The sequence below is a fragment of the Ascaphus truei genome, chromosome 1, assembly GCF_040206685.1.
Source record: "Ascaphus truei isolate aAscTru1 chromosome 1, aAscTru1.hap1, whole genome shotgun sequence".
NCBI lineage: Eukaryota > Metazoa > Chordata > Amphibia > Anura > Ascaphidae > Ascaphus > Ascaphus truei.
The window spans coordinates 133,523,780-133,549,680 of record NC_134483.1 but is presented as its reverse complement, the minus strand read 5'-3'; the positions used below and the strand labels follow the sequence as shown (position 1 = coordinate 133,549,680).

The following is a 25,901-nucleotide window of genomic DNA, read 5'->3' as shown; positions in this document are numbered from 1 at the left end:
AAATAACAGGGTCATGTTACGGTCAACTTTGTTGACACCATTTTCACCTGCTTCAAGTAATTGAAAGGTCTGGTTGATTACTGTTTTTGGGGGAGGGACTACTGTTCTTACAACCTGACTAGCAAAACTGAAGGTAATCACAGTCATTTGAAAGGTTCACTCTAGGTACTAAATCACCCAACAAGCCATTAGCTATGAAACCGTACGTCACACATTCGTTCACTCAGATCTATAGTTCAACTGATATCAACAACACATTATCACACACAGCATGTGTTGTGTTGTTGAGTGGCAGCCACATTCAGCCGTGGAACAGCTTCTATTAATGTACCACACATATCCTCTAACAAAAACTATTACTTTTCCAATATGACTTTCTTAATGATAAGCATTGTGAAAGTTCATCTCATGATAGTTATGTACATTATTATTGTGATATGAGTACACAACATATGCAGTGTATGCCCAATATTAATTATATTATCCTAACGCATTACTGCATAAACATAGTTTGTTGTATGTTACAGAACTAAAAAGCCCTAAGTACACTGGCATGTACATTGTCATTACAAATATTTATGTTCACTTTGCCACACACATTTTCAGTTCAGGAACTGATGCTGTTAGTTAGCCATAAAAACTCAACATACAGTAACTCTATCTTCAATATTTTCACATGTCAATTAACAACTGATGTTATTGTTCTATATAGTTGCTCCTGGAGGACATGTGTCACCTGAGACGGAACAAGTGTCTTCACCTGGGTCATGCAGCTCATCACACCTGGAAGCTGAGTGTACGAGGTGCAGAAAATATAATATGTTCACTTCTATATGTTAGGTTAAAAAAGTTCATTATTTGTTTTGCACATGTTATTTAAATAGGATTACTTACTGTCAGTGAAAATGTTTTTTTTTTTTACACAACATGTATTGTGTTTGTGATGTTAAGTATCATGTAGGAGTTGTGAGTTTTGAACAACTTTTCATTCATTCTTATTTCACACTGAGTCCAAACAGAATTCGTAAGTCAAGGTACATTTTAATGTGACGTTATAAAACGTATGAAAACATGTTAGGTGTTAGTTATCACAGTGTATAATTACATAGTAAAAAAGCTCAGATTAACATGCCATTTCATTATGTGTACATTTATTTTTAGCACATCATGATGATGATGATGATGCCGCCAAAGACACAGAAATGCAATCAAGTGACCATGACGAGGTTCCCATTCAAAGAGTTACACAGGCTATTCCTACAGCAACTAGCACATACGCTGCAATAGTAGCTTCTGAAGAAATAATTGTTGAAGCAGAAAATCGTCGCCATTCAGATCTGATGTCAGTGCACGAAAGGATGATATCACTGCAGGAAGAAACGATATCACAATTGTCACATCTCCATAGAGTGTTCATTGAAGTGCCTAAACAAATGCAAAAAATTAACACGTCATTAGAAGCAATAGTTGTTCAGCTAACGCAAGCTAATCACTTGAGAATGACTACAGCAGCACATCCATTCAGCTTTACACCATCAGAGGATGGATGTTTACATGCTACTACTTTTTCACCCCAGTCATCTGATGTTCATTCCCCAGGTCGGGATGTTACCGGTAAAGTAGCTGAAAGTTCTCTGCATGTTCCTGACAACATCCTACCGCTGCCATCTGTAGAAAATCTGGAACTGACACCTACAAAGGAGGAGCCAAAAACAAAAATGCACAAGCAGTTACTACTGACCAGTTTTTGGACACAAACCAAAAAACCCAAACAAGAAACGGAGCAAGCATCAGTTGTGAACAAGTTGGTACACAGTGCACAAGTGTCACTGGCCACAAGCCCAGCCCGTGAACAGTCACTGCCCACAAGCCCTGCCCGTGAACAGTCACTGGCCACAAGCCCTGCCTGTGAACAGTCACTGGCCATAAGCCCTGCCCGTGAACAGTCACTGGCCACAAGCCCTGCCCGTGAACAGTCACTGTCCAGAAGCCCTGCCCGTGAACAGTCACTGGCCACAAGCCCTGCCCGTTAACAGTCACTGGCCACAAGCCCTGCCCGTGAACAGTCACTGGCCACAAGCCCTGCCCGTGAACAGTCACTGGCCACAAGCCCTGCCCGTGAACAGTCACTGGCCACAAGCCCTGCCCGTGAACAGTCACTGGCCACAAGCCCTGCCCGTGAACAGTCACTGGCCACAAGCCCTGCCCGTGAACAGTCACTGGCCACAAGCCCTGGCCGTGAACACTCACTGGACACAAGCCCTGGCCGTGAACACTCACTGGACACAAGCCCTGCCTCTGAAGTGCCACAGGCCACAAGCCGTGCCCCTGAAGTGCCACAGGCCAGTCAAAGTGGCTCTGTTGTGCTTAAAGTTGTAGCCAAACGGAAAAGAAAAATCCAAGAGACAACAAGCAGGCCTGTGACTCGGTCTCAAAAGGAAAAAAAATAATAAATGTTATAATTAACTATATCTGTATTTGGCCTTGTTTTGTTCACTTTAGATTATCTAATTAATATTATATGTATGATGAAGACCTGTTGTTTCCAAACATTCAAGTATGTCCTTGTACACGTGAAGGTTTGGAAAAATTAACAGTCCGAATGAATGAATATTTTAATTTATATTTACTGTATGTATTAATCATCTGTTCAGTAATGGTCCAACATTACCTAGTTGCTATGTTTGGAGAAGCTGCAATTCACTTAGCTGCAAAACATTGTATTTGGGTGTGTTTCATAGGTATTTGAGCTAGTAATTGCATGTCAATATTATTCACATGCAACTTAAATCAAACATCTATTTAACTGCTAACATCTTTATTGTCCGTGTAGAGCAGGATGAAGTGTTAAATATTACTTACCTTCACCTTGCTTGAACCTTCTTAATGTTTGTCACGACTGTGCTCGCCACAAACCTGGGTCGGACCGCGTGGCTGAGGTGGGGTTGTAAAAGCACCGACCTGAGACCGCGCAGGCTGATCCGGATTGCGCAGTTCGTAGTCGTACGTAGCAGGATCAGGATAGGAGAAGACAGCATCGTCGGTGGACACGCCAGGGTCAGGACTGGAGACATCAGGGTAAACGTTGTTCAAGCAGGAGTTCGGACAGGTAGTCAGGAGAGCCCCGCTTCAGCTTAGGAGTGCGGGAGTGGCCTCTGCGCGTGCGGCGACCATGGCCCATGGTACTGGTCTCAGGAGGTGGTAGACAGACCAGAGCAGCACACCGCCTAGCTGCACTGGTAAACCAGTGCTTCAGCGCAAGAGTCCTGAGCGGGCTGGGGAATCCTCCGATTCAGCGCAGGAACCAGGACACGGCCTCTCTAGATTAGGGAAAGAGTAGGCCCCAGGAACCAGGAAGCTGAAGATACTCAGGGAAACCTCCGCTTCAGTGCAGGAAACCAGGAACAGACCGCTGCATGAATATAGCAGCCGGTCACAGGAAACAAGGAGCTGAAGTAACAAGGAGAGTACTCAGCTTCAGCACAGGAAACAGGAACTGACCGCTGCATGAGACTAGCAGCCGGTCACAGGAACCAGGGAGCTGAAGACAACAAGGAGAGTACTCCGCTTCAGCACAGGAACAGACCGCTGCGTGACACTAGCAGCCGGTCTCAGGAACCAAGGAGACAGACAACACAAGGCTTATGGCAGAACACAGAGACATCCAGGAAGGACTATGCTCGGCAGGGGGCATTGTGGGAAGGCAAGACTTAAAGGTCAGAGAACCAATGGCAGAAGGGGCGTGTGGCAGTATTGCTTTGGTGAGTGAATCCAGGCTGCAGTAAATATCCGGGAAAGTGTTCCAGGACTGCACAGGTCTGCAAGTTAAGGCAAACATTAAACCGAGGAGCGGATTCCTTACAATGTTGTCCTTTCATCATGTATGAGTACTGGTTTCAATCCCATATCTGTGAATGTTTAGTAATATATATGTAGTATGTAGGGATATATGTACACACACTAATAGTTATATATATATATATATATATATATATATATATATATATATATATATATAGTTATATATATAGTTATATATTTTAACTATCTAAACGGGTTTTTTTTTTGTTGACAACATTCACTTGATTCTTCCTTGTTAAAACACAGTATTATAATTATAAAGGCCTAATGTTAGTGTTATAGGCTCAGATTATGTATATTTCACTATGTGCCTAAAATTAATATTATTCACATAATTCACTCATGTGGATCACCATTTAAATAGGTTTCATACAAGGCCTATTTAGTGGCATAAATATGTTCAGTGTACAACTGGATTAAATAGATATATTCTAGGTTCTAACACTACAGGCCTTCTAAACTAACAAAAGGCCTTGTTTGATGGTAAATCTAAATTCGACACAGCTGAATGTAGTAAGCCCTCAAACATAGTAACCCTGTAATATGTTACCATTTCAAATAGTCAGAGAAATATAAAAAACCCTGTTTACATATAAGCCCTTAAATACAGTTATATACACAAATATGTAAATATTGGTTATAGAGGCATATATATATATTGTACAATATACATATGTATATGTGTTGATGATATATATATATATATATATATATATATATATATATATATATATATGTAACCCTTTTTGTGAACCGGCCGACCCACCCAATCTCACATTGGCCCCTCGTGGTCTAACCGGTCCCTTTCCCTGCAACACACCTGCTCCTAAAGGGTTACTGGTACTGCATAACACCTGTGGCTCCAGGAGATCTGAGCCTCCGCTAGCTGGGAGCCTGGGGAAACCCTTACCATATCTGGTGCAGCGCCTCCACTTACCCAGGATCCCCCGTTAGGAAAGATAGCCCTGGGTAAGAAATACAATAACACACGTACTGTAGATGATAAACCAAACTAACACTTTACTTAACACACACACATAACCTCATTACATAACATAACATAACCTGACATCACCTGATGCTCTACCCGCATCACCTCAGCCCAATGTCTGGTGTTCCCCACCCAGTGTCCTGTGATCCCCCACACCCAATGTCTCGTACTCCTACGAAAGGTCGTGGGTGACTGCGCAGTCACTATATTAAGCTAGGGCCCAGTTGGTGCACTTATATTTCAGAGGTACCTTCCGAGCACTCCGATGCTCGGGACCGCCACACACTTCTCAAAGGGTCAGACGTCCGTCTGATCCTTATTCAGGTACTTCCGCCGTGGACCCCAACGAGGGTCCCACCGCTTCCCGGGAACTCCAACCGGATCACGGCAACACCAACCGCATGGGAACAGCAACCGCAGCTATTCGCTTTCTATCACAACTACTTCTAGAGTGACAGCAACCCTAACCTAGGGCCTGTCCCTGAGGAACCGCAACCTGGGGTGGCTTGGGGAAAACTCCTAGGGCCTGTGGACAATAACCTGCCCCCCTTCCCCTAGCTACCCAGTCCTATCTGTAACTAACAACTAGCTATTAACTAGCTACTCCTAAAGCACCTGCAGCTGACACACCGCTCACACTGTCAGCCTGCAGGGATCCACACACGCTTCACACACACTGCACGCACTGCACCCAGCACATGCAGCGACAACACACACAGACAGCTGCAATCACACACAGCCACCTGGATCCCGCAGCAATTCCACTGCATGCACACTGTGCCTCTTTGCCAGTGCCCACAGCCCTCTCCGCTGTGGCACTGCCAAACTGGCACCTTCCTCACCTAAGGGTCACTTCCCTAGCTATGGCCGTCCCTCTTCAGTTACCCCCTGCCCTTCCCGGGAATTGGGGCCTGCCTGGGGATCTAGGGAGAACCCTTACCTGGTACAGGAGCCACGCGCTCCCTGCACCCTTCCTACTCCTTCCTTCTCCTCTGCCTGACTGACGCATGCAAAGCCCGGGAAATGTATCTATATTCCCGGGCTGAGCTTCCTCCAGCCCTATTGGCCACACTCAGGCACCTGATGCCTGTCTCCCTAAGCCTCCTGGGAATTGTAGTTCCCAGGGGGCTGTCTACGCATTGGGGCCGCGTGCGCGCTTCTCCCGCGCATGCGCGAACTCTCAATGGCCGCCGCAACTCCTCTCTACACTTCCCTACTCTCGCGCGATCTCTCTGGGGCCTTCCCTGCACTTTGCGCCTACTGCGCATGCGCGAGCTAACGCGCAATGGCGGCGCCCTCTGCTTAAGCCGCCCAGCCGGTGGCAACACGATCGCGGCCCTAGCGACGGCCCGATCGCGTCCCCGGCAACCGGCCTGCGCCTCACAGTCCCGCTCTGCTCCCTGCACTGGCCCCCACCCTCGCGAAGTGCCGGCGGGTCCGTCGCAGCCTCCGGCGGCACCCGCTACCGCACGGCACTCGCGGAGGGGGGCCAGAAAGTGAAAATATACCTCGGGGCTACATATATATATATATATATATATATATATATATATATATATCTACATATACACACATTGTTAAAATCTGTGACACACACAGGGAGTTAACCAGACAGAAAGATACACAGGGAAATGTAGGAAAAAAGCATTTACAAAAAAACATTAGCAGCTGTGTGTATATCTCATTATATGTCTGTGTAAGCACTATTTTCATAATGCCAACACTGTTTTTGTACTCACCCACATTGTTATTTAATGAAAATCAGACACTTGTTTTGAGAATGTAGATAAAAAAAAACCTTAAATTGACTTTCACAGTGAAATGGCTATCAGAAACCACAAATGTCTGCCAATTATTTCTACACAATGGAATTGGTGTTTGCAAAAAGGAGTGAAACATGTAACTTTTTTTTTGGCCTTGAGTAGAAAGCCACAAAACAGATAACATTTACCTAGTTTCACATTCTCAAGAGAGAACGTGCAACTCTACTCACATTATTTGAGACGCTGCAATGGCTGAGGATCTACTTCTAAACATGCATCCACACAAAGCGTATAAGTAATGATTGCGGAGGTGATCATATCAACTCAAGAAAACAAAGCCAACGTGGGCCAGATCTATGATTTGATAAGAGCTAAATACAGGCATACCCCACATTAACGTACGCAATGGGACCGGAGCATGTATGTAAAGCAAAAATGTACTTAAAGTGAAGCACTACCTTTTTCCCACTTATCGATGCATATACTGTACGGCAATCGTCATACACGTGCACAACTGATGTAAATAACGCATTTGTAACAGGCTCTATAGTCTCCCCGCTTGCACACACCTTCGGTACAGGTAGGGAGCCGGTATTGCTGTTCAGGACGTGCTGACTAGCGCATGCGTGAGCTGCCATTTGCCTATTGAGCGAGATATACTTACTCGCGAGTGTACTTAAAGTGAGTGTCCTTAAACCGTGGTATGCCTGTATCCTTATTACCAAGACCCTGGCCGGTTTGGAAATTTTAAATCCTCTGTAAGATTCACTTTATCAACAAATGAATGTTTTGAACGTGTGCAGGATAACCTACATGAAAGGTATGGATTTTGGCAGATTGCACCGCAATTTAAAATCACCATGGAACATGGCACATATCATCTGATAAATAGCATATTTATTCCTAATAACAATAGCAATGGATCCGCTACTACTGTTCCGTGTGAATCGATACCTGCTATAATATCTGCACCCTCCATTCCTGAAACACAGATGCTACAAGAACATAACTGCTATGATGTTTTACAAAGGCTTTCTGCTGCAAACGCATTCGAATGGCTACACGAAGAAATGAACGTTCCTCCGGACCAATTGTTTGAAGAAGGCAGTGCCGATTCCTATGAGCGCCTCATGGAGATGTGTGTCATACAGGATTCAGCGGTTGGCTCAAGCATGGATGCAAATGCATTGTCTTTCTGGAGCGAGCAGTTGCAGGCAGACGAAGTGTTACTTCTAGAAGAATGGTAAATATAACAATCGTTATGCGTTGATTCACCGTTAAAAAAGTAAACTTTTGTCTATCCACCATTTTTACTTTAAATGCTTGGATACAGCGTTACATTGCAGACTGCATAACATGTAGCGGTCACAAACACATTGTTTCCTATTACAATATACTAGAACCAGAAACATTAGTACACATTGGTCACGCAATACATATTCCTACTTTCCTATCTCTTAAAACATATAATAGCAACATGTTACCATAACTGTAACACACACCTGTTTCTTTATCATGCAACATCTATAAAAAAAAAACCGGGTCGGCCACATATGACGTGGGACCCTTGTCATGTGCCAAGGCATCCTTAAAAAGGATTACGGATGTAAGGCCCACCCCCAACCGACATGCGCGCATCAAAGCCTATTGGCTGTGTCGGTTTGTTATAGTTACGGTCACTGCACTGTGTAATGCGTGCGCGTCTGTGTTTGTGGGCGTGCACTGTGCGTTAGCCCAATGTTAATTCTGTGGGAGGAGTGTTTGCGTGCGCTTCACGCTGGCTTAACATGACGTCACACGTATTGGATTTGCGCATTGTGTGATCGGCCGTGCTTTCCGTCCACACACGTCTGTTTAAAAAGATTAGAGATGTACGCGTTTAGAACGAATGTAGTTTCGCCTTAATTGGATTTGAAATAAATATTATATGGTTAATGGTATTTACAACATGTATTGAACGCACAACGTACTCATTGTTTTGCGCATGCGCTAACACTTTGTCGACCCAAGCGTGAAGTGCGTGCGCACAGTAAGATGTGCGCGCACATTTTTAAGTATACAGCCAACGGACAGTTCATATACATAGCTATGCGTGCAACACAATTAACAAAATGATCAATAATGATGTTTAGTTGTAACCTTGTAGTACTAACATATAAGTGATTAACGCGTGGATATACACAATCATATAGAGATGTGTAACGCGTTGTCACGGCTACACATATATTAAGGTGCCATCTTTGACCATAATGTGTTTGCTGTTTTTCAGAGATGTCGGTGAAGATTCAATGGGATCAATGTATCATTTCAGAAGAGTCTAACGTTATATGAGATGATTGTGAGGAGGAGCGACCGACTAATATACTACATATGGAACTATTTAGATATTGCTTGCCGCGCATATTAAATAACAATACAAAATGTGATCCAATTATGCCTATATTGCATAAGCCCATAATTAACATAATGATGTTGCTAAACAGTGCAGTTTGAAAATTTAATGTGTGTTCTTTATTTAGTACTAACATTATATGGCATGGTCTGTTTTATATATATCAACCATTCCCACTCTGAACAAACATTTGTGTAGTATATTGTGTAATGGAACGTATAAATGTAGAAACAATGTAAAGGAGACTTACAACCAACTAGCCATTTAATGTAAAAATTCTCTTGTAACATGGGAATGTTGTTAAAATGGTTTGGGACTGCTGCAAATAATGTTATTGGCAAGATGTAGTGGTCAACTACAATGCATGCAGTTATGAATATTAGGTCAACATCATGTAAACAATTACGTTTATGTGTATATTTCTTGTAGCAAACTAACTGTAGTTTTCTGTGTTTATTAAACGTTCAACACATACATAGTAAAGTGAATATGATGATATAAGCTACCATAATAAAGCTGATGTTATCATTTGACGGTGTTATACATGCATCATACACAAATTGATACCGACACAAACAGTTGTATTGAAAAGTGTGCCTATGCAAATGTGCACGTGATTGATGTTCATATGTTGAGACTACTTGTAAATGATCCTCATAATAATGATGAAGTGACATGAATTACATGACAACTATATTAACAACATTTTCATTGGCTGAAATTAGTCATGCAAAATGACACTAAAATTAGAGACACTACTGGGTTTCTGTTAACAGTTTGACACTTGTTACATGTAAGTCACATCAACACAGATGTGTGACTTATACATACACATGTGAGAATGATAAAGTAATCTTTACTAATAATGTACAGCATTACTAATAACATACATTGCAACATATAAGATGTACAAAGCATTGGTGTGATTACAGGCATTCATGCATGGACTGTTATGATCAGTCAATTGCATACGTGATTAATTTTCTCCTATAAGGATAAAACTATCAGCATTTATCCCCTTCTCTCCAGCCACCTCTATATTAGATTAATGGAATTTTTAAGGGAACATACATTAAATGTGATGTAATGGCACTAATCATTTTCTATTACAATGCTCATGAAACCTCAATAGTAGGTAAACGCATGTACATGATTCAGAAACTACATGTATGTAAAATGTAACGTGTAGCAATATGTTGGGTTTTAACATCGTATAATTAAACGTCTATTGAGTTAGGCACATCTTATGACAGATGTCAGTTCATATACATACCATGATCAGTCATAGAGGAGATATACCTATAATACAATGGAACAATATATAAATTTCAAACATGTACATGACATCTTCACTAACGTAAGCAACACAGCAAAGTGTGTATTTGGTGTTAAATGTGAAACACCATGTATATTTTATCACATAACAAATGAAAAGCAGCCTGGTGTACACATCATATGGATGCGCATGTTACACTGTAACAATAACATTGTATGTAAGCATACTGCAAGAATGAATGACTATGGCCATACTATGTGTATTGTGTTAGCATCATCACCAACACAATGCTAAGCAATTACTCATTTGTTACACCAGTTGTATTCACATACATACAACTAATTTACAATCGAAGAAGGATTATATAACCTGTGCAACAATAACATACCGGTGCCACATGCCTTTGTGCACACAGCAGAGAAGAGAAAGGTGTGCAACCCATATTCATCTGTGTCCTAACAGAAGGTTATGTAAAAAAAAATTAGTGTTAATATTACATAATTAATATATAAAAGTAGTACTATGAAAATATATGTTTTTACTTACAAGAAAAAAAGGAATTTATGACATTCTGGCGTGTCTGGCCACCACTGGCTGTTTGTTCATTTTCAGCAGCTACATGGGTGGGATGCTCCTCTACCAAAGCCTCAGGTAGGTCTGATTGTACATTATGTGTGAGTGCCACATTGTGCAAAATGCAACAGGCAATGATAATATCAGACACTTTTTGAGGCTTGTATAGAAGAGCCCCACCAGTTCTGTCGAGACACCTAAATCTGGTCTTCAGTAGGCCAAATGTCCTCTCTATAACAGATCGCGTAGATATATGGGCTGCATTGTACCTCTCCTCTGCTTCAGTTTGAGGGTTTAGCACCGGAGTCAAGAGCCAGGGCCTAATCCCGTATCCTGAGTCACCTATAATCAATGGAGCACACATAAGCTTACATTAGTGATAAGATTCTACAATGAAATGATTCCTAAACAAAAATGTGTTTGGTGTTACAACATCCAAATATGTACTCACCCAGCAGCCAACCATGTCCAAAATGTCCTTCTTCGAAAGCATGGAAGACTGAAGAGTTCCTCAGGATAGAGGAATCGTGACTGGAACCAGGGAATTTGGGTACCACATGCATTATCCTCATCGTGGCATCACATATCACCTGGACATTCAGTGAATGGTAGTGCTTACGGTTGCGGTAAACATGCTCACTCTTGACTAGGTGCAATCAAAGCAACATGGGTGCAATCGATTGCACCCAGCACACATGGTATCCCTGCTATGTTATAAAAGCCATTCATGACTTCCAGCCACTCTGTCGCCTCTGTAGGAAAATGAATATAATTCCTAGCGCGTCTATTGAGTGCATAGAAAAACTGGGTAAAGGCCCGCGAGAATGTAGATTGCGAGACCCCGCCCACTATGCCCACAGTTGTCTGGTATGACGCGGAAGCAAGATAATGTAATGAGCACAGCATTTTAACAAGCCCAGGGACTGCACGACCTCTGGCTGTCAAAAAATCTAAATCTCCCCGTATCTCTTCATAAAGAGATAAGATTGCTGCTGAACTCAAACGATAGCGACTTACTATCTCCTCCTCACTCATCCCATCTAACAGGGTTCTCTCCCTGTACACACGCGGACGAGGCACAACTTGTCTCCTCTGTCTTCTCCTCTGATCTCCTATCCCTCTATCTGTCCCTCGCCCTGTCCCTCTCCCTGTCCCTGTTGTATCCGCGTGCCTGTCCCTGTCACTGTCTCTGGCTCTGTCCCTCCCTTGCCCTATGTCATTCTCTTGATCAGCAAGCCACTCATGCAAAAGAATGTTCCGACGTCTCCTAAACAATCGCAACATTTTGAAATGAGTAGCTGTGAATGAGCAGGTAATGGGCGTCCTTTAAATACGTATGTGATGATGTCAGGTGACATAGTAAAATGCAAGGTGTTACATTAACATATTAAAGTACTTGGCTCCCAAGCTGTCTCCATTTGATCTAAGAAGTATTTGTTCTGTGTATTCCGCAGGGAATCATGATATTTGACAATGATGTAACGTGAAGCTTTGTACAAACATTGTTTGAAAATTATTAGTGTAATGTGCAATGCATGTAACACTTCTGAAAGCAACAGTCAGTCATGTAATTAGACAAAAAGCCTGAGATTGACGTGGAAAAAGTTTGCTGTAACATGTGTAATTCGCCATGTTATCGTCACATGTTCACAACAATGAATTCTCGTGTGCATATGCATACATTTATGTAATGAGGATAGTTGCTATAGAATCAGTTTGAAAGGTGTCACAATGATTAACTACTGTACATGTGTGTACAAGTTAGGTTGAAGTGCTTGTAATGCAACGGTTACAATGTGAACATGCAATGTGATTGAGTGTCCAATAAGTGACGTCATGAAAAAAGGGAGGACCCAAAGTACATGTAAACATCAGAAGAAAGATGTACATGAACGTTTAAAGATGCGTTACACATTACAAGCATTGTGTAATGTAAAGCAACATGAATATACGGTGGATGTGTTAGATGTGTGACATGTGTAACATCATATAAAGAATTGTCGCTCAGTTCAGTAAAATGTGTCATATGATGTGAGGTTCTCCTTTAAGAGTTGAGTATAGTATTTTCCCTTGACACATCATCACATGATGAGTAATGTGACACGCAAATGATGAAAACATATAAAAGTACAATGTAAATGAAATAATACACGTCAGGTGTGACACAATGCAGTGAATGCCCCCAACACTGTAATGCTAATCACATTTGTATTGTGAGCAATGGAACGTAAACAGTACTATAATGTTATACGTCCCCGCTCCATTGACTCCATTGATGTACAGATGATTTTTTTTTTTCTAAGTGCCGTTCCGGCAGCCTTAGCGATCGTTCTCCCCTCCAACTTGCCAACTTTAGTTGGCGGGAGAAATTGGCCATAAAATCTCAATTTCTTAGGGCCTCATGCAGTAAGCGTTGATAAGGGAATTATCACCATTTTATAGCCAAAATTGGGTTTGAGATTCAGTAAGCGCCGATAAGTGCTTGATTTCGCCAGGTTTCGGAGCCGATTATTTTGTTATGGCCAGTCGGCTGCCGATAAGCCTGTTTTCGCCACTGATCGCCACTTTTTTAAATCGGCTGGATTCAACAAAAAAAAACAGCTTATCGGGGCTGATCGGCACTACGAAATTGAGATGTTATGGCCGATTTCTCCCGCCAACTAAAGTTGGCAGTTTGGACGGGAGAACGATCGCTAAGGCTGCCGGAACGGCACTTAGAAAAAAAAAATCTTCTGTACATCAATGGAGTCAATGGAGCGGGGACGTATAACAGTATAGTACTGTTTACGTTTCATTGCTCACAATACAAACGTCATTTGCATTACAGTGTGGGGGGCATTCCCTGCATTGTGTCACGGCTGACGTGTATTATTTGCATAACATTATACTTTTACATGTTTGCAGCATTTGCGGGTCACATTACTCATCATGTGATGATGTGCCAAGGGAAAATACTATACTCAACTCTTAAAGGAGAACCTCACATCATAGCACACATTTTACTGCATTGATCGACAATTGTTTACATGATGTTACACATGTCACACATGTCACACATACACCGTATATTCATGTTCCTTTACATTACACAATGCTTGTAATGTGTCACGCATCTTTAAACGTTCATGTACATCTAAATTCTCATGTTTACATCTACGTTTGGTCCTCCCTATTTTCATGACGTCACTTATTGGACGCGCAATCACATTGCATATTTACATTATAACCGTAGCATTACAAGCACTTCAACCTAACTTATACACACATGTACAGTAATTCATCATTGGGACACCTTGTAAACTCATTCTATAGCAACTATCCTCATTACAGAAATGCATGCATATGCACACGACTATTCATTGTTGGCAACATGTCACAATAACATGGCTAATTACACATGTTACACAAAACTTTTCCCACATCAATCTCAGCCTTTTTGTCTCATTACATGACTGACTCTTGCGTTCACAAGTTTTACATGCATTGCACATGCAACTATTTATTTGCAAGCAATGTTTCTACAAAGCATCACGTCACATCATTGGCAAATATCATCATTCCCTGCAGAATACACACAACAACTGCACACAGCTTGCCACACAAGTACTTTATTATGTTCATGTAAAACCTTGCATTTTACTATGTCACCTGACATCATTATACCTATTTAAAGGACGCCCATTACCTGCTCATTCACAGCTACTCATTTCAAAATGTTGAGATTGTTTAGGAGACGGAGGAACATTCTTTTCTATGACATGCTTGATGATGAAGACAATCATATAGGGCAAGGGAGGGACACACCGAGGGACAGTGACAGGGACAGTGACGCGGATACGACAGGGACAGGGAGAGGGACAGGCCGAGGGACAGGGAGAGGGACAGGAGATCAGAGGAGAAGACAGAGGAGACAAGTTGTGCCTCGTCCGCGTCTGTACAGGGAGAGAACCCTGTTAGATGGGATGAGTGAGGAGGAGATTGTAAGTCGCTATCGTTTGAGTTCAGCAGCAATCTTAGCTCTTTATCAGGAGATAAGGGGAGATTTAGATTTTTTCACAGCCAGAGGTCGTGCAGTCCCTGGGCTTGTTAAAATGCTGTGCTCATTACATTATCTTGCTTCCGCGTCATACCAGACAACTGTGGGCATAGTGGGCGGGGTCTCGCAATCTACATTCTCGCGGGCCTTGACCCAGTTTCTCTATGCACTCAATAGACGCGCTAGGAATTATATTCATTTTCCTACAGAGGCGACAGAGTGGCTGGAAGTCAGGACTGGCTTTTATAATATAGCAGGGATACCATGTGTGCTGGGTGCAATCGATTGCACACATGTTGCTTTGATTGCACCTAGTCAGAGTGAGCATGTGTACCGCAATCGGAAGCACTACCATTCACTCAATGTACAGGTGGTATGTGATGCCACGATGAGGATAATGCATGTGGTACCCAAATTCCCTGGTTCCAGTCACGATTCCTCTATCCTGAGGAACTCTTCAGTCTTCCATGCGTTCGAAGAGGGACCTTTTGAATATGGTTGGCTGCTGGGTGAGTACACATTTACATGTTATAACACAAAACACATTTTTATTTAGGAATGTTGGCATTGTAGAATTTGATCACTAATGTAAGCTTATGTGTGCTCCATTCATTATAGGTGACTCAGGATACGGAATTAGGCCGTGGCTCTTGACTCCGGTGCTAAACCCTCAAACTGAAGCAGAGGAGAGGTACAATGCAGCCCATATATTTACAAGATCTGTTATAGAGAGGACATTTGGCCTACTCAAGACCAGATTTAGGTGTCTGGACAGAACTGGTGGGGCTCTTCTATACAAGCCTCAAAAAGTGTCTGATATTATCCTTGCCTGTTGCATTTTGCACAATGTTGCACTCAGGCACAATGTACAATCAGACCTAGCTGAGCCTTTGGTAGACGAGCATCCCACCCATGTAGCTGCTGAAAATGAACAAACAGCCAGTGGTGGCCAGACACGCCAGAATCTCATCAATTCATTTTTTTCTTGTAAGTAAAAACAGATATGTTCCAAGTTCTACTTTTATACTTACATTATGTTATCTTAACAATAATTTTTTTTTATATAACCTTCTGTTAGGACACAGATGAATATGGGTTGCACACCTTTCTTTTCTCTGCTGTGTGCACAAAGGGATGTGGCACCGGTATGTTATTGTTGCACAGGTTATATAATCCCTCTTCAATTGTACTTTAGTTGTGTGTATGTGAATACAACTGGGGTAACAAAGCACTAATATTTTAGCATTGTGTTGTTCCTTATGCTAACACAATACACATATTATGCCCATACTCATTCATGCTTCTAGTATGCTTACATACAATGTTATTGGTGCAGTGTAACATGTACATCCATATGATGTGTACACCAGGCTCATTTACATTTTGAATGTCATTAAATATACATGGTGTTGCACATTTAACACCAAATACACACTTTGATGTGTTGTTTACGGTACTGAAGATGGCATGTCAATGTTTGCAATTTATATATTGTTCCTTTGCATTATAGGTATATCTCCAGTATGACTGATCATGGTATGTATATTTGCTGACATCTCTCATAAGATGTGCCTACCTCAATCTTCCTATAATTATTTGAACTAAAAACCCAACATATTGGTTTAAACACAAATGTTACATATATGTACTTTCTGTATCATGTATATGCATTTAGCTACTCTTGAGGTATCATGTGCATTGTATTACAAAATGATTACTCACATTTCATCACATTTTATGTATGTTTCCTTATAATTTCCATTAATGTAATATAGAGGTGTTTGGAGAAAAGGGGATAACTGTACTTATTTGTTTACTTACGGGAGCACATTCATCACTAGCATAGACACACTTTTTAAGACAACTGTTTGTGTCTCTATCAATTAGTGTAGGATCCATGTATAACACCGACAAATGATAACACCAGCTTTATTATGGTAGCTTATATCATCATATTGACTATACTATGTATTTTTAAACGATTAATAAACACCGTAAACTATAGTTAGTTAGGTTAATGAAATATACACAGAAACGTACTTCATAACATGATGGTGATGTCATATTCAGAACATCATGCATTGGAGGGGACCATAACATCTGGCCAGTAACATTATTTGCTACAGTCCCAAACCATTTTATCTACATACCCATGTAACAAGAGATTTTAAATATAAATGGCTACTTGGTTGTAAGTGTCCTTTACATTGGGAGAAGGAGTGGCTCAGTGAGTAAAGACACACACTGGCACTGATAGTTTGAAGCAGGGGAGTCTGGTTCAATTCCCGGTGTGGGCTCCTTGTGACCTTGGCCAAGTCACTTTATCTCCCTGTGCCTCATGCGGCAAAAAAACATTTGTACGTTCCACGGGCCAGGGACCTCAGCCTGAAACATGTGTCTGTAAATCGCTGCGTACAACTAGCAGCCCTATACATGAACATGCTCATATTATTATTATTATTATTGTTACATAGTTTCGACAGTCATACGTTCCATTACACAATAGAATACACAAATGTGTTAGCAGAGTGGGAATGGTTGTTATATAAAAAACACACCATGTCATAAAATGTTAGTAGTCATTAAAGAACACTCAAGAAAAATTCAAGAGGCACTATTTTGCAACATCATTATGTTAATTAAGTGCTTATGCAATATAGGCATAAGGGTATCACTTTTTTAATTGTTTGTTAATAAGCGCTGCAAGCAATATAAAATTAGTTCCATATGTAGTATAGTAGTCGGTGGCTCCTCCTCACAATCATCTCATATAAAGGTAGACTCTTCTGAAATCATACATTGATCCGATTGTATCTTCCCCGACATCTCTGAAATACAGCAAACACATGATGGTCAAATATGGCACCTTACTATATATGTATCCGTGACAACGCGTTACACAGCTCTATATGATTGTGTACATACACACGTCACTCATTTATATGTTACAACTACAAGTGTACATCAGTATGTAATTTTTATTATCATTTGTAGCAGCCATAACTATGTATATGAAGTGAACGTTGCCTGTATACTGAAAAATGTGCGCGCACATCTTAGTGTGCGCACGCACTTCACGCTTGGCTCCACTAACTGTTAGCGCATGCGCAAAACAAAGCGAACGTTGTGCGTTCAATACATGTAGAAAATACCAGTAAACATCACATCTTTATTTCAAATACAATGAAGATGAAACTAAAATCATTCTAAACGAGTACATCTGTATTCTTTTAAACCAGACGTGTTTGGACAGAAAGGACGGCCGATAACACAATGCGCAAATGCAATACGTGTGACGTCATGTTAAGCCAGCGTGAAACGCACGCTAACACTCCTCCCACTCAATTAACATTCGGCTAACGCCCAGGGTACGCCTACAAACACTGAGCCGCACGCATCACACACTGCAGTTACCGTTACTATAACAAAACATGACAGCCAATAGGCTTTGAGGCGCGCACGTCGCTTGGGGGCGGGACTTACATCCGTAATCCTTTTTAAGGACGCCTTGGCCCATGACAAGGGTCCCACGTCATACGTGGTGGACCCGGTTTTCAATGTTGTAGATGTTGCATGATAACAAAACAGGTATGTGTTAGAGTTATGGAAAAATGTTGCTAATATGTTTAAAGGGATAGGAAAGTACGTATATGTATACCGTCAGCAATGTGTACTACTCTTTCAGGTTCTACTATATTGTATTAGGAAACAATTTGTTTGTGATCGCTACATGTTATGCAGTCTGCAATGTTACGCTGTATCCACGCATTGAAAGTGAAAATGGTGGTTACAAAAAAAAAAAAAATTTAAACGCAGAGTCAACGCATAACGATTGTTATATTTACCATTCTTCTAGAATTAACTCTTCGCCTGGCTGCAACTGGTCGCTCCAGAAATGCAAGGCATTTTCATCCACGCTTGACCCAACCGCTGAATCCAGTATGACACATATCTCCTCCAGGATGCGCTCGTAGGAATCGCCACTGCTTTCTTCAAATAATTGGTCGGGAGGTAGGTTCATTTCTTCGGGTTCCCATTCCAATGCATTTTCAGCTGAAAGGCTTGGTACATAATCATAGTACTTTTGTTCTTGTACAATGTGGGTTTCAGGAATGGAGGCTGCAGATATTGCAGCACGTATCGATTCAAACGGATCAGTAGTAGCGGATACATTGCTATTGCCATTAGGAATAAATATGCCTTTCACGACAATATAAGTGCCGTCTTTCAGGAGAAATTGTTTTTCCGGGGCAATCTTCCAGAAACCATAGGTGTGTTGTAGCTTATCCTGGTCACGTTCAAAAAAGTCATTACTTGATAAAGTGATTCTTATTGAGGAATTAAAATTCCGTGCATGCTTACGGTCTTGGTAATAAGGATATTTTGCTCGAATGAAATCATCGATTTGGCGTGTGCTTGCTTTCTGTCCGCGACTGTTCAAGATGGCTTCACAGATCATGTACTTATACCCTAAAAGGGGATTAATATTGTTAACGAATTCATCAGCCATGTCTGAGTAGCACAAAAGCTGTGTGCAGGTCTGTGTTATTTGCTCATCAAAATGAATGTGCTGAATGGCTAACAAACTCCTGTTTTTCCTTGTCAAGGTCAACAAAACTAACTACTTTGACTCCTTATTTCAAACGCCAATTGGATTTGTTTGTCTAATTGGGTTAACAGTTGTGGTTTGTGATATGGGACTGTGGGAGAAACATTTCTCCTTCTTTTATCTCGTTTGTGAAAAACATCCCTAGAATTTGAATGCGTTCACATAGTGTTTTTTTGAACACTAACAAAGACCACTGTGTGAAAATATTTCTTAGCCAGGCATATCAGTACAAACACACACCTGCAAAAAGAAATGTTTTTTCCCCGCTTACATTTCTGTGTGTATGTGAAAGTCTGGTTAACTCCCTGTCTGCATGAGTTTAAATACGTGTGTATATATATATATCTAAATATATCTCTCTTATAAAAATATATATATTTATATATTATATTTTATTTTTTTTAATATTGCAGGAGTACACACAACATTGATGGCAGTAAGTATACCTTGTATGAAACCTATTTAAATGGTGAGAAACATGATTGAATGAAGTAATAAACATTTGTTTAAGCACAATACTGTTAGAGTCTCATACTTAGGATATTTCTCAAACATTATGCCTGTATTATTAAAATAGTGTGCTTTCACAAGGAAGCATGAAGTGTATTAGTTTGTAAAATACATGTATACCAGTTTATATAGTACTATATATATATATATATATATATATATATATATAGATATACACACACACACACACACACACACACACACACACACACACACACACTCAGTGTGTGTATATATATTTTTATACATTCTGAGATGTTATTGAAACAAGAACACACAAATGATTAAAGGACAAAATTAGAATGCCCAAGCAAGGCAAAGGTAAGTAATAATTTACACATAATCCTGCTGTACACGTACAAGAAAGATGTTTGCAGTTACTTAGGTGTTTTTATAAATGCATGTGACTAATATGCATATGCAATTCTTACATCAATTAACACACCCAAATGCAATGTTTTGCTGCAAAGTCAATGGCAGCTTCTCTAAACTTTGCAACTGGTTCCAGGTGGACCATTACTGAACAGACGATTAATACATAAATATTTATAACACTATTCATTAATTGAGTGTTAACATTTCCAAAACTTCACGTGTACAAGAACATACTTGAAAGTTTGGAAACAACACAGTCTTCAGCATACATACAATAGTAATTAGATAATGTGAAGTCAACAAAACAAGGCCAAAGACATATTTTCTGAATTATAACATTTATTTTTTTTGTTCCTTTTGCGAGCGAGTAACAGGCCTGCTTGTTGTCTCTTGAATTTTCCTTTTTCTTTTGCCACCAACTTTAGGCACAGCAGAGCCACTTTGAGTGGCCTCTGGCACTTCACGGGCAGGGCTTGTGGGCAGTGACTCACTTATAGGGCTTTTGGGCAGTGACTGTTCACCTACGGGGCTTGTGGCCAGTGACTCACCTACAGGGCTTGTGGCCAGTGATTCACCTACAGGGCTTTTGGGCAGTGATTCACCTACAGGGCTTTTGGGCAGTGATTCACCTACAGGGCTTTTGGGTAGTGACTGTGAGCAAGTTGGTAGACACTGCACAAATGATGGTTGGTCTGTTTCATGTGTGTCTTTTGTTGTTTTTGACCAAAAACTGGTCAGTAGTAACTGCTTGTATTTTGTTTTTGTGGGCTCCTTTGTAGGTGTCAGCTGCTGATTTTGTACAGATGGCAGTGGTAGTATGTCGTCAGGAACCTGCACAGCAATCTCTGCTACTTGACCGGTAACATTTGGGCCTGGTGAATGAATATCAGATGAATGTGGTGAAAACTGACCTGCATGAACAGATCCTGGCTGGGAGGTGTTGAATTGTGGTACATTAGTCATTCTCCAGTAATTAGCTTGTGTTTGCTGAACAACTAATGCTTCGAATGAGGTGTTGATTTTTTGCAACTGTTTCGGCACTTCAATGAAGACTCTGTGGAGATGTGCCAATTGTGAAACTGTTTCTTCCTGCAGTGCAATCATCCTTTCCAGCACTGTCATGAAGTCAGAATGGCGACGATTTTCTGCTTCCACAATTTTTCCCTCAGAAGCTACAATTGCATCGTATGTCGTATTTGCTGGACGATTTGCCGGTAAAACAGTTTCAATTGGAACGTCTTCATGGTCACTTGCTTCTATTTGTGTGTGTATGGCGGTGGCGTCATCATCATCATCATCATAATCCTCTTCATCATGTTCTACAAATAAATGTACAAATTATTAAATGTCATGTTAATCTCTGCTGTGTTACTATGTAATTGTACTGTGTCATAAGTAACAACTAACATGTTTCCATACGTTTTATAACCTCACATTAAAAACTACCTTGACTTAAGAATAATGTTTGGACTCAGTATGAAATATGAGTGAATGAAAACTTGCTGTAAACTCAAAACTCCTACATGATAGTTAACATCACTAACACAATACAAGTTGCCTTACACTTCATTTTCACTGACACTAAGTAATCCTATTTAAAGAAGATGTGCAAAACAAATAATGAACATGACAACATAACATATAGAAGAGCACATATTATATGGCCACCAACTGATACACTCACCTTCTAGGTGTGTTGAGCTGGCTGACCCAGGTGAAGACACTTGTTCAGTCTCAGGTGACACATGTCCTTCAGGGGCAACTATATATAACAATAACATAAGTTTTACATTTACATGTGTAAATATTGAACAAACAGTTATTGTATGTTCTGTATTTATGAGTATCTAACAGCATCATTTCCTTAACCCAAAATGTGTGTGTGAAAGTGAACATAAATAGTTGTAATAACAATGTACATGCCTGTGTACTTAGAAGTTTTGAGTTCCCTAACATACAACATACTATGGTTCTGCAGTAATGCGTGAGGAAAAATACATTAAATGAGTACATAAAAATCATATGTTGTGTAGTGATATCAGTATCATAATGTACATAACTATCATGAGATGACCATTCACAATGGTTATCATGAAGGTGGTCATATTGCAAAAAGTGTTGTTTTTGGTAGAGGATATGTGTGGTACATTAATATAAGATGTGGCACACATGAATGTGGCTGTGACTAAACAAGACAAGACATGCAGTGTGTGATAATGTGTCGTTGATAGTAGTTCAACTATAGATATGAGTGAACTAATGTGTGACGTACGGTTTGATAAGTAATGAGTTGTTGGGGCATTTAGTAGCTAAAGTGAAGCTTTCAAATGAGTGTGATTAACTTCAGTTGTGCTAGTGAGGTTGTAAGAACGGTTTTCCCTTCCCCAAAAAGCCTAATGAGCCACACCTTTCAATTACTTGAAACAGGTGAAAATGGTGTGAACTAAGTTGCCCCTAAAATGAGGCTGTAATTAGTGTGTGTGCTGAACCCCACCCCCTCTGTTGAAGTGTATGCTGTGATGAGATATTAATTGCAGCTGCTTTAACACAATGGTAGATGAGCTAAATAGTCGTGTGCAGTTTTGAAGTTATGAAAACAATGACATAAAATATGATACGTGTGCCTCATTATGCTGTCTGTATATGACTTAAAGCAAAAATGGACCTTTTCATAAACAACTATAGATGTGTTAGTGCAAGTGATGTTTGTAGGCCGTTGCATGCAATATATTTGATGCATGCTTAAAATAGGCAGTAATGTCATGTTTGTCGGAGTAAAATAAATAAATACACAATAATATTCTACATATTTCTGTTCTGTACCTGTAGCTAGTAATAATTTCTGATTAACATGTGTTACACATGTGTACTACCCTGTTGTTCCCCATCTTCGCCCACCATCAATTGCTTCCACTGCAGCAATGCATTTTGGGAATTCACATGTAAATGAGCACGCAATGGCACGTGCTATATTAGTTACTGCTTTTAGTAGGACTACAACATATATGTCTATTTAGATATATATATATATATACAGAATCAGACATATACATATATAGATGCAGGTATGCTTATATTGTGAAGACAGTATAAAAAGCAGTGTAACTATGCAAAATAACTGTAAGCAACGACACGCCTAGTACAGTAATATTTCTCACCTGGTGGAAATTGTGAGGGGTAAATTCCTATATCACGGTCACCAGGTAAGCCTTCCACGACGACGGGAAGTAATTTTGCCCGAAGCAGCTCCTCCAATGGACTTAATATGAGACGTTGTGGTGTCGGCCCACCTCCAGTGCCAGTAGCATGCACGCGTTGGTGTTGTATTTTCTTTTTCAATTTGGACCTAATATCATCAAATCTCTTGTGACAATTCCGCTTGTCCCTCACATGATTCCCACACGCATTGACACCAATGACTATTGTGTCCCACATTTCTTTTCTGCTTGCTGAACTTGTCCGCCCTTGAAAAACATATCAAATATATGAGGTAAATGAATAATAATATAAGCACCAGTTTCCTACACTGCTAGCTGTTCCAAGAGATAGCAAACATGCTGTTTTATGTGTAATATGTGAAGCACATGAGCATTCACTACTAAACCTATACATGTAAGCAAGGTTGCATTCATATTGTATGCAGTTATGGCAAATTGACCGCCTGTGTTTAGTTGTCCTTGTAAGGCATGCTAAAAAGCTGTGTTTCCAGACTAATTAACATAGAAAGATATTGTGAAGCCATATTTGCATATGAACAAAACTCAGATGACCTAGGATCACATGTATTTGAATAATAAATGTAAATGTACACTTACCTAGTAAATGTCCATATATACTGTCATAGTGCTCCAGAATGCCAGTGACAAGAGCTGTATTTTCCTGGTCATTGAAGCGAGGATTACGTGGCTTCTCCACACGTTTCTTCCGAGCAGGTTTAGGGTCAGAGCTTGGCTGGTGCTGACTGGACTCTCCTTCTTCCAATGGAAGAGCCTCCAAAAGCTGCCCACCAGCAAGCACGCCACCACCATCCACCCCATCAGCAACTGCGCCACCAGCAGCACTCCCAGCACCAGCACTCCCACTCCTAGCACCAGCACTCACACTCCTAGCACCAGCACTCCCACTCCTAGCACAAGCACTCACACTCCTAGCACCAGCACTCACACTCCTAGCACCAGCACTCCCAGCACCAGCACTCCCACTCCCAGCAACAGCACTCCCACTCCCAGCACCAGCACTCCCACTCCCAGCAACAGCACTCCCACTCCCAGCAACAGCACTCCCACTCCCAGCAACAGCACTCCCACTCCCAGCAACAGCACTCCCACTCCCAGCAACACCACTCGCAGCACCAGCACTCCCACTCCCTGCAACACCACTCTCACTCTCAGCAACATCACTCCCCTGAACAGTACGTTCACTCCGACGCGTACTCCCACGAGTAGCACTCCCACTCCCACCAGCATCACTCTTCCCACGCTTTGCGGGCATACTTCCAGCACTCACAAAAAACAGACAATAAATGTACAGCCAATCACACGAAACACTTCCACATATAAAACAAGACAAAGATGTAAACAAAACAACAATGGACAAAGCTCACCCAATACACAACAAGTCTCTCAGTCAATATGCAAATCTTCAAACAGCCAGCTCTGTGCGTCTCTCTCTCTCTCACTCCCAACAACACAGAGAATGATTAGCAGTACACGTTGCCTTTAAATATGGCGCGCAATCCAAAACATGCTTGTTTCGCCTGATTCAGCAAGATTTGTGATTGGGCAACCTATCAGCACCGCGCCACGCACGCCGATACACCTGTGTGTGATCGGCTAATCATCGTGAGAGTGGGCGGATTTGTTTTCGGGTTGATTTTGAATGTATTCGGCACTTACTGCATACGGAGAGGAAAAAACGCCAATAACATGACTAATCGGTAAGATTGCCGATTTCACATAATCGACGCTTACTGCATGAGGCCCTTTGCTACTTGAATCCAGACGATTTAAAAAAGTGGCGAAAAGTGCCAAAAACAGGCTTATCGGCAGCAGACTGGCCATAACAAAATTATCGGCTACGAAACCTGCCGAAATCAAGCACATATCGGCGCTTACTGAATCTCAAACCCAATTTTGCCTATAAAATGGCGAAAAAACCCTTATCAACGCTTACTGCATAGAGCCCTAAATGTCTACGATCATGCATACATGTCTGCACCACCTCAACCACTGGTTTTACAGAATTGGCTAGGAACAGAGACACTGAAATTTTTGCACCTACCAGGTCAATTGTATGATGTAGCTGAGAAATTGCTTCCTGACTTCTGCATTTGACATCCTTGACCCGAGTCAGCGTTTGCTGGTAGGCATGCTTGCGAAGTTTTGAAGAGAGTGACCGCAATCTGATGTAGTAGTTGGGCTGCTCTGTTCCCACTTCAAACCCTTCAATATTTGTGGCTTCCTTGGCTAACAAAAAGGATTACATTTAGGGACAAGTTTGGAGTTTTCAATGTTTT

The 25,901-nt window shown here is 41.1% G+C and overlaps 2 protein-coding genes and 2 long non-coding RNA genes across 4 annotated transcripts in view; 1 reads left to right on the top strand and 3 right to left on the bottom strand.

The window, feature by feature from the left end:
- Positions 1-25,901, top strand: part of LOC142492387 (perilipin-2-like) — a 447,955-nt gene that overhangs the window by 370,567 nt on the left and 51,487 nt on the right. The window lies entirely within an intron of this gene.
- Positions 1-25,901, bottom strand: part of LOC142487763 (perilipin-2-like) — a 47,282-nt gene that overhangs the window by 19,200 nt on the left and 2,181 nt on the right. The window contains exon 5 of the mRNA XM_075587658.1: positions 25,667-25,851. Coding sequence (XP_075443773.1) covers positions 25,667-25,851 — 185 coding nt within the window. The remainder of the gene's footprint in view (positions 1-25,666; positions 25,852-25,901) is intronic.
- LOC142492311 (uncharacterized) lies at positions 1,178-2,889 on the bottom strand. Its single transcript, XR_012800818.1, has 3 exons — positions 2,863-2,889; positions 1,613-1,692; positions 1,178-1,425 (listed from the first exon to the last, which is right to left on the bottom strand). It is a non-coding gene; the product is annotated as an uncharacterized LOC142492311 (long non-coding RNA).
- On the bottom strand, positions 7,709-10,733 carry LOC142492318 (uncharacterized). Its single transcript, XR_012800819.1, has 3 exons — positions 10,672-10,733; positions 10,281-10,306; positions 7,709-7,847 (listed from the first exon to the last, which is right to left on the bottom strand). It is a non-coding gene; the product is annotated as an uncharacterized LOC142492318 (long non-coding RNA).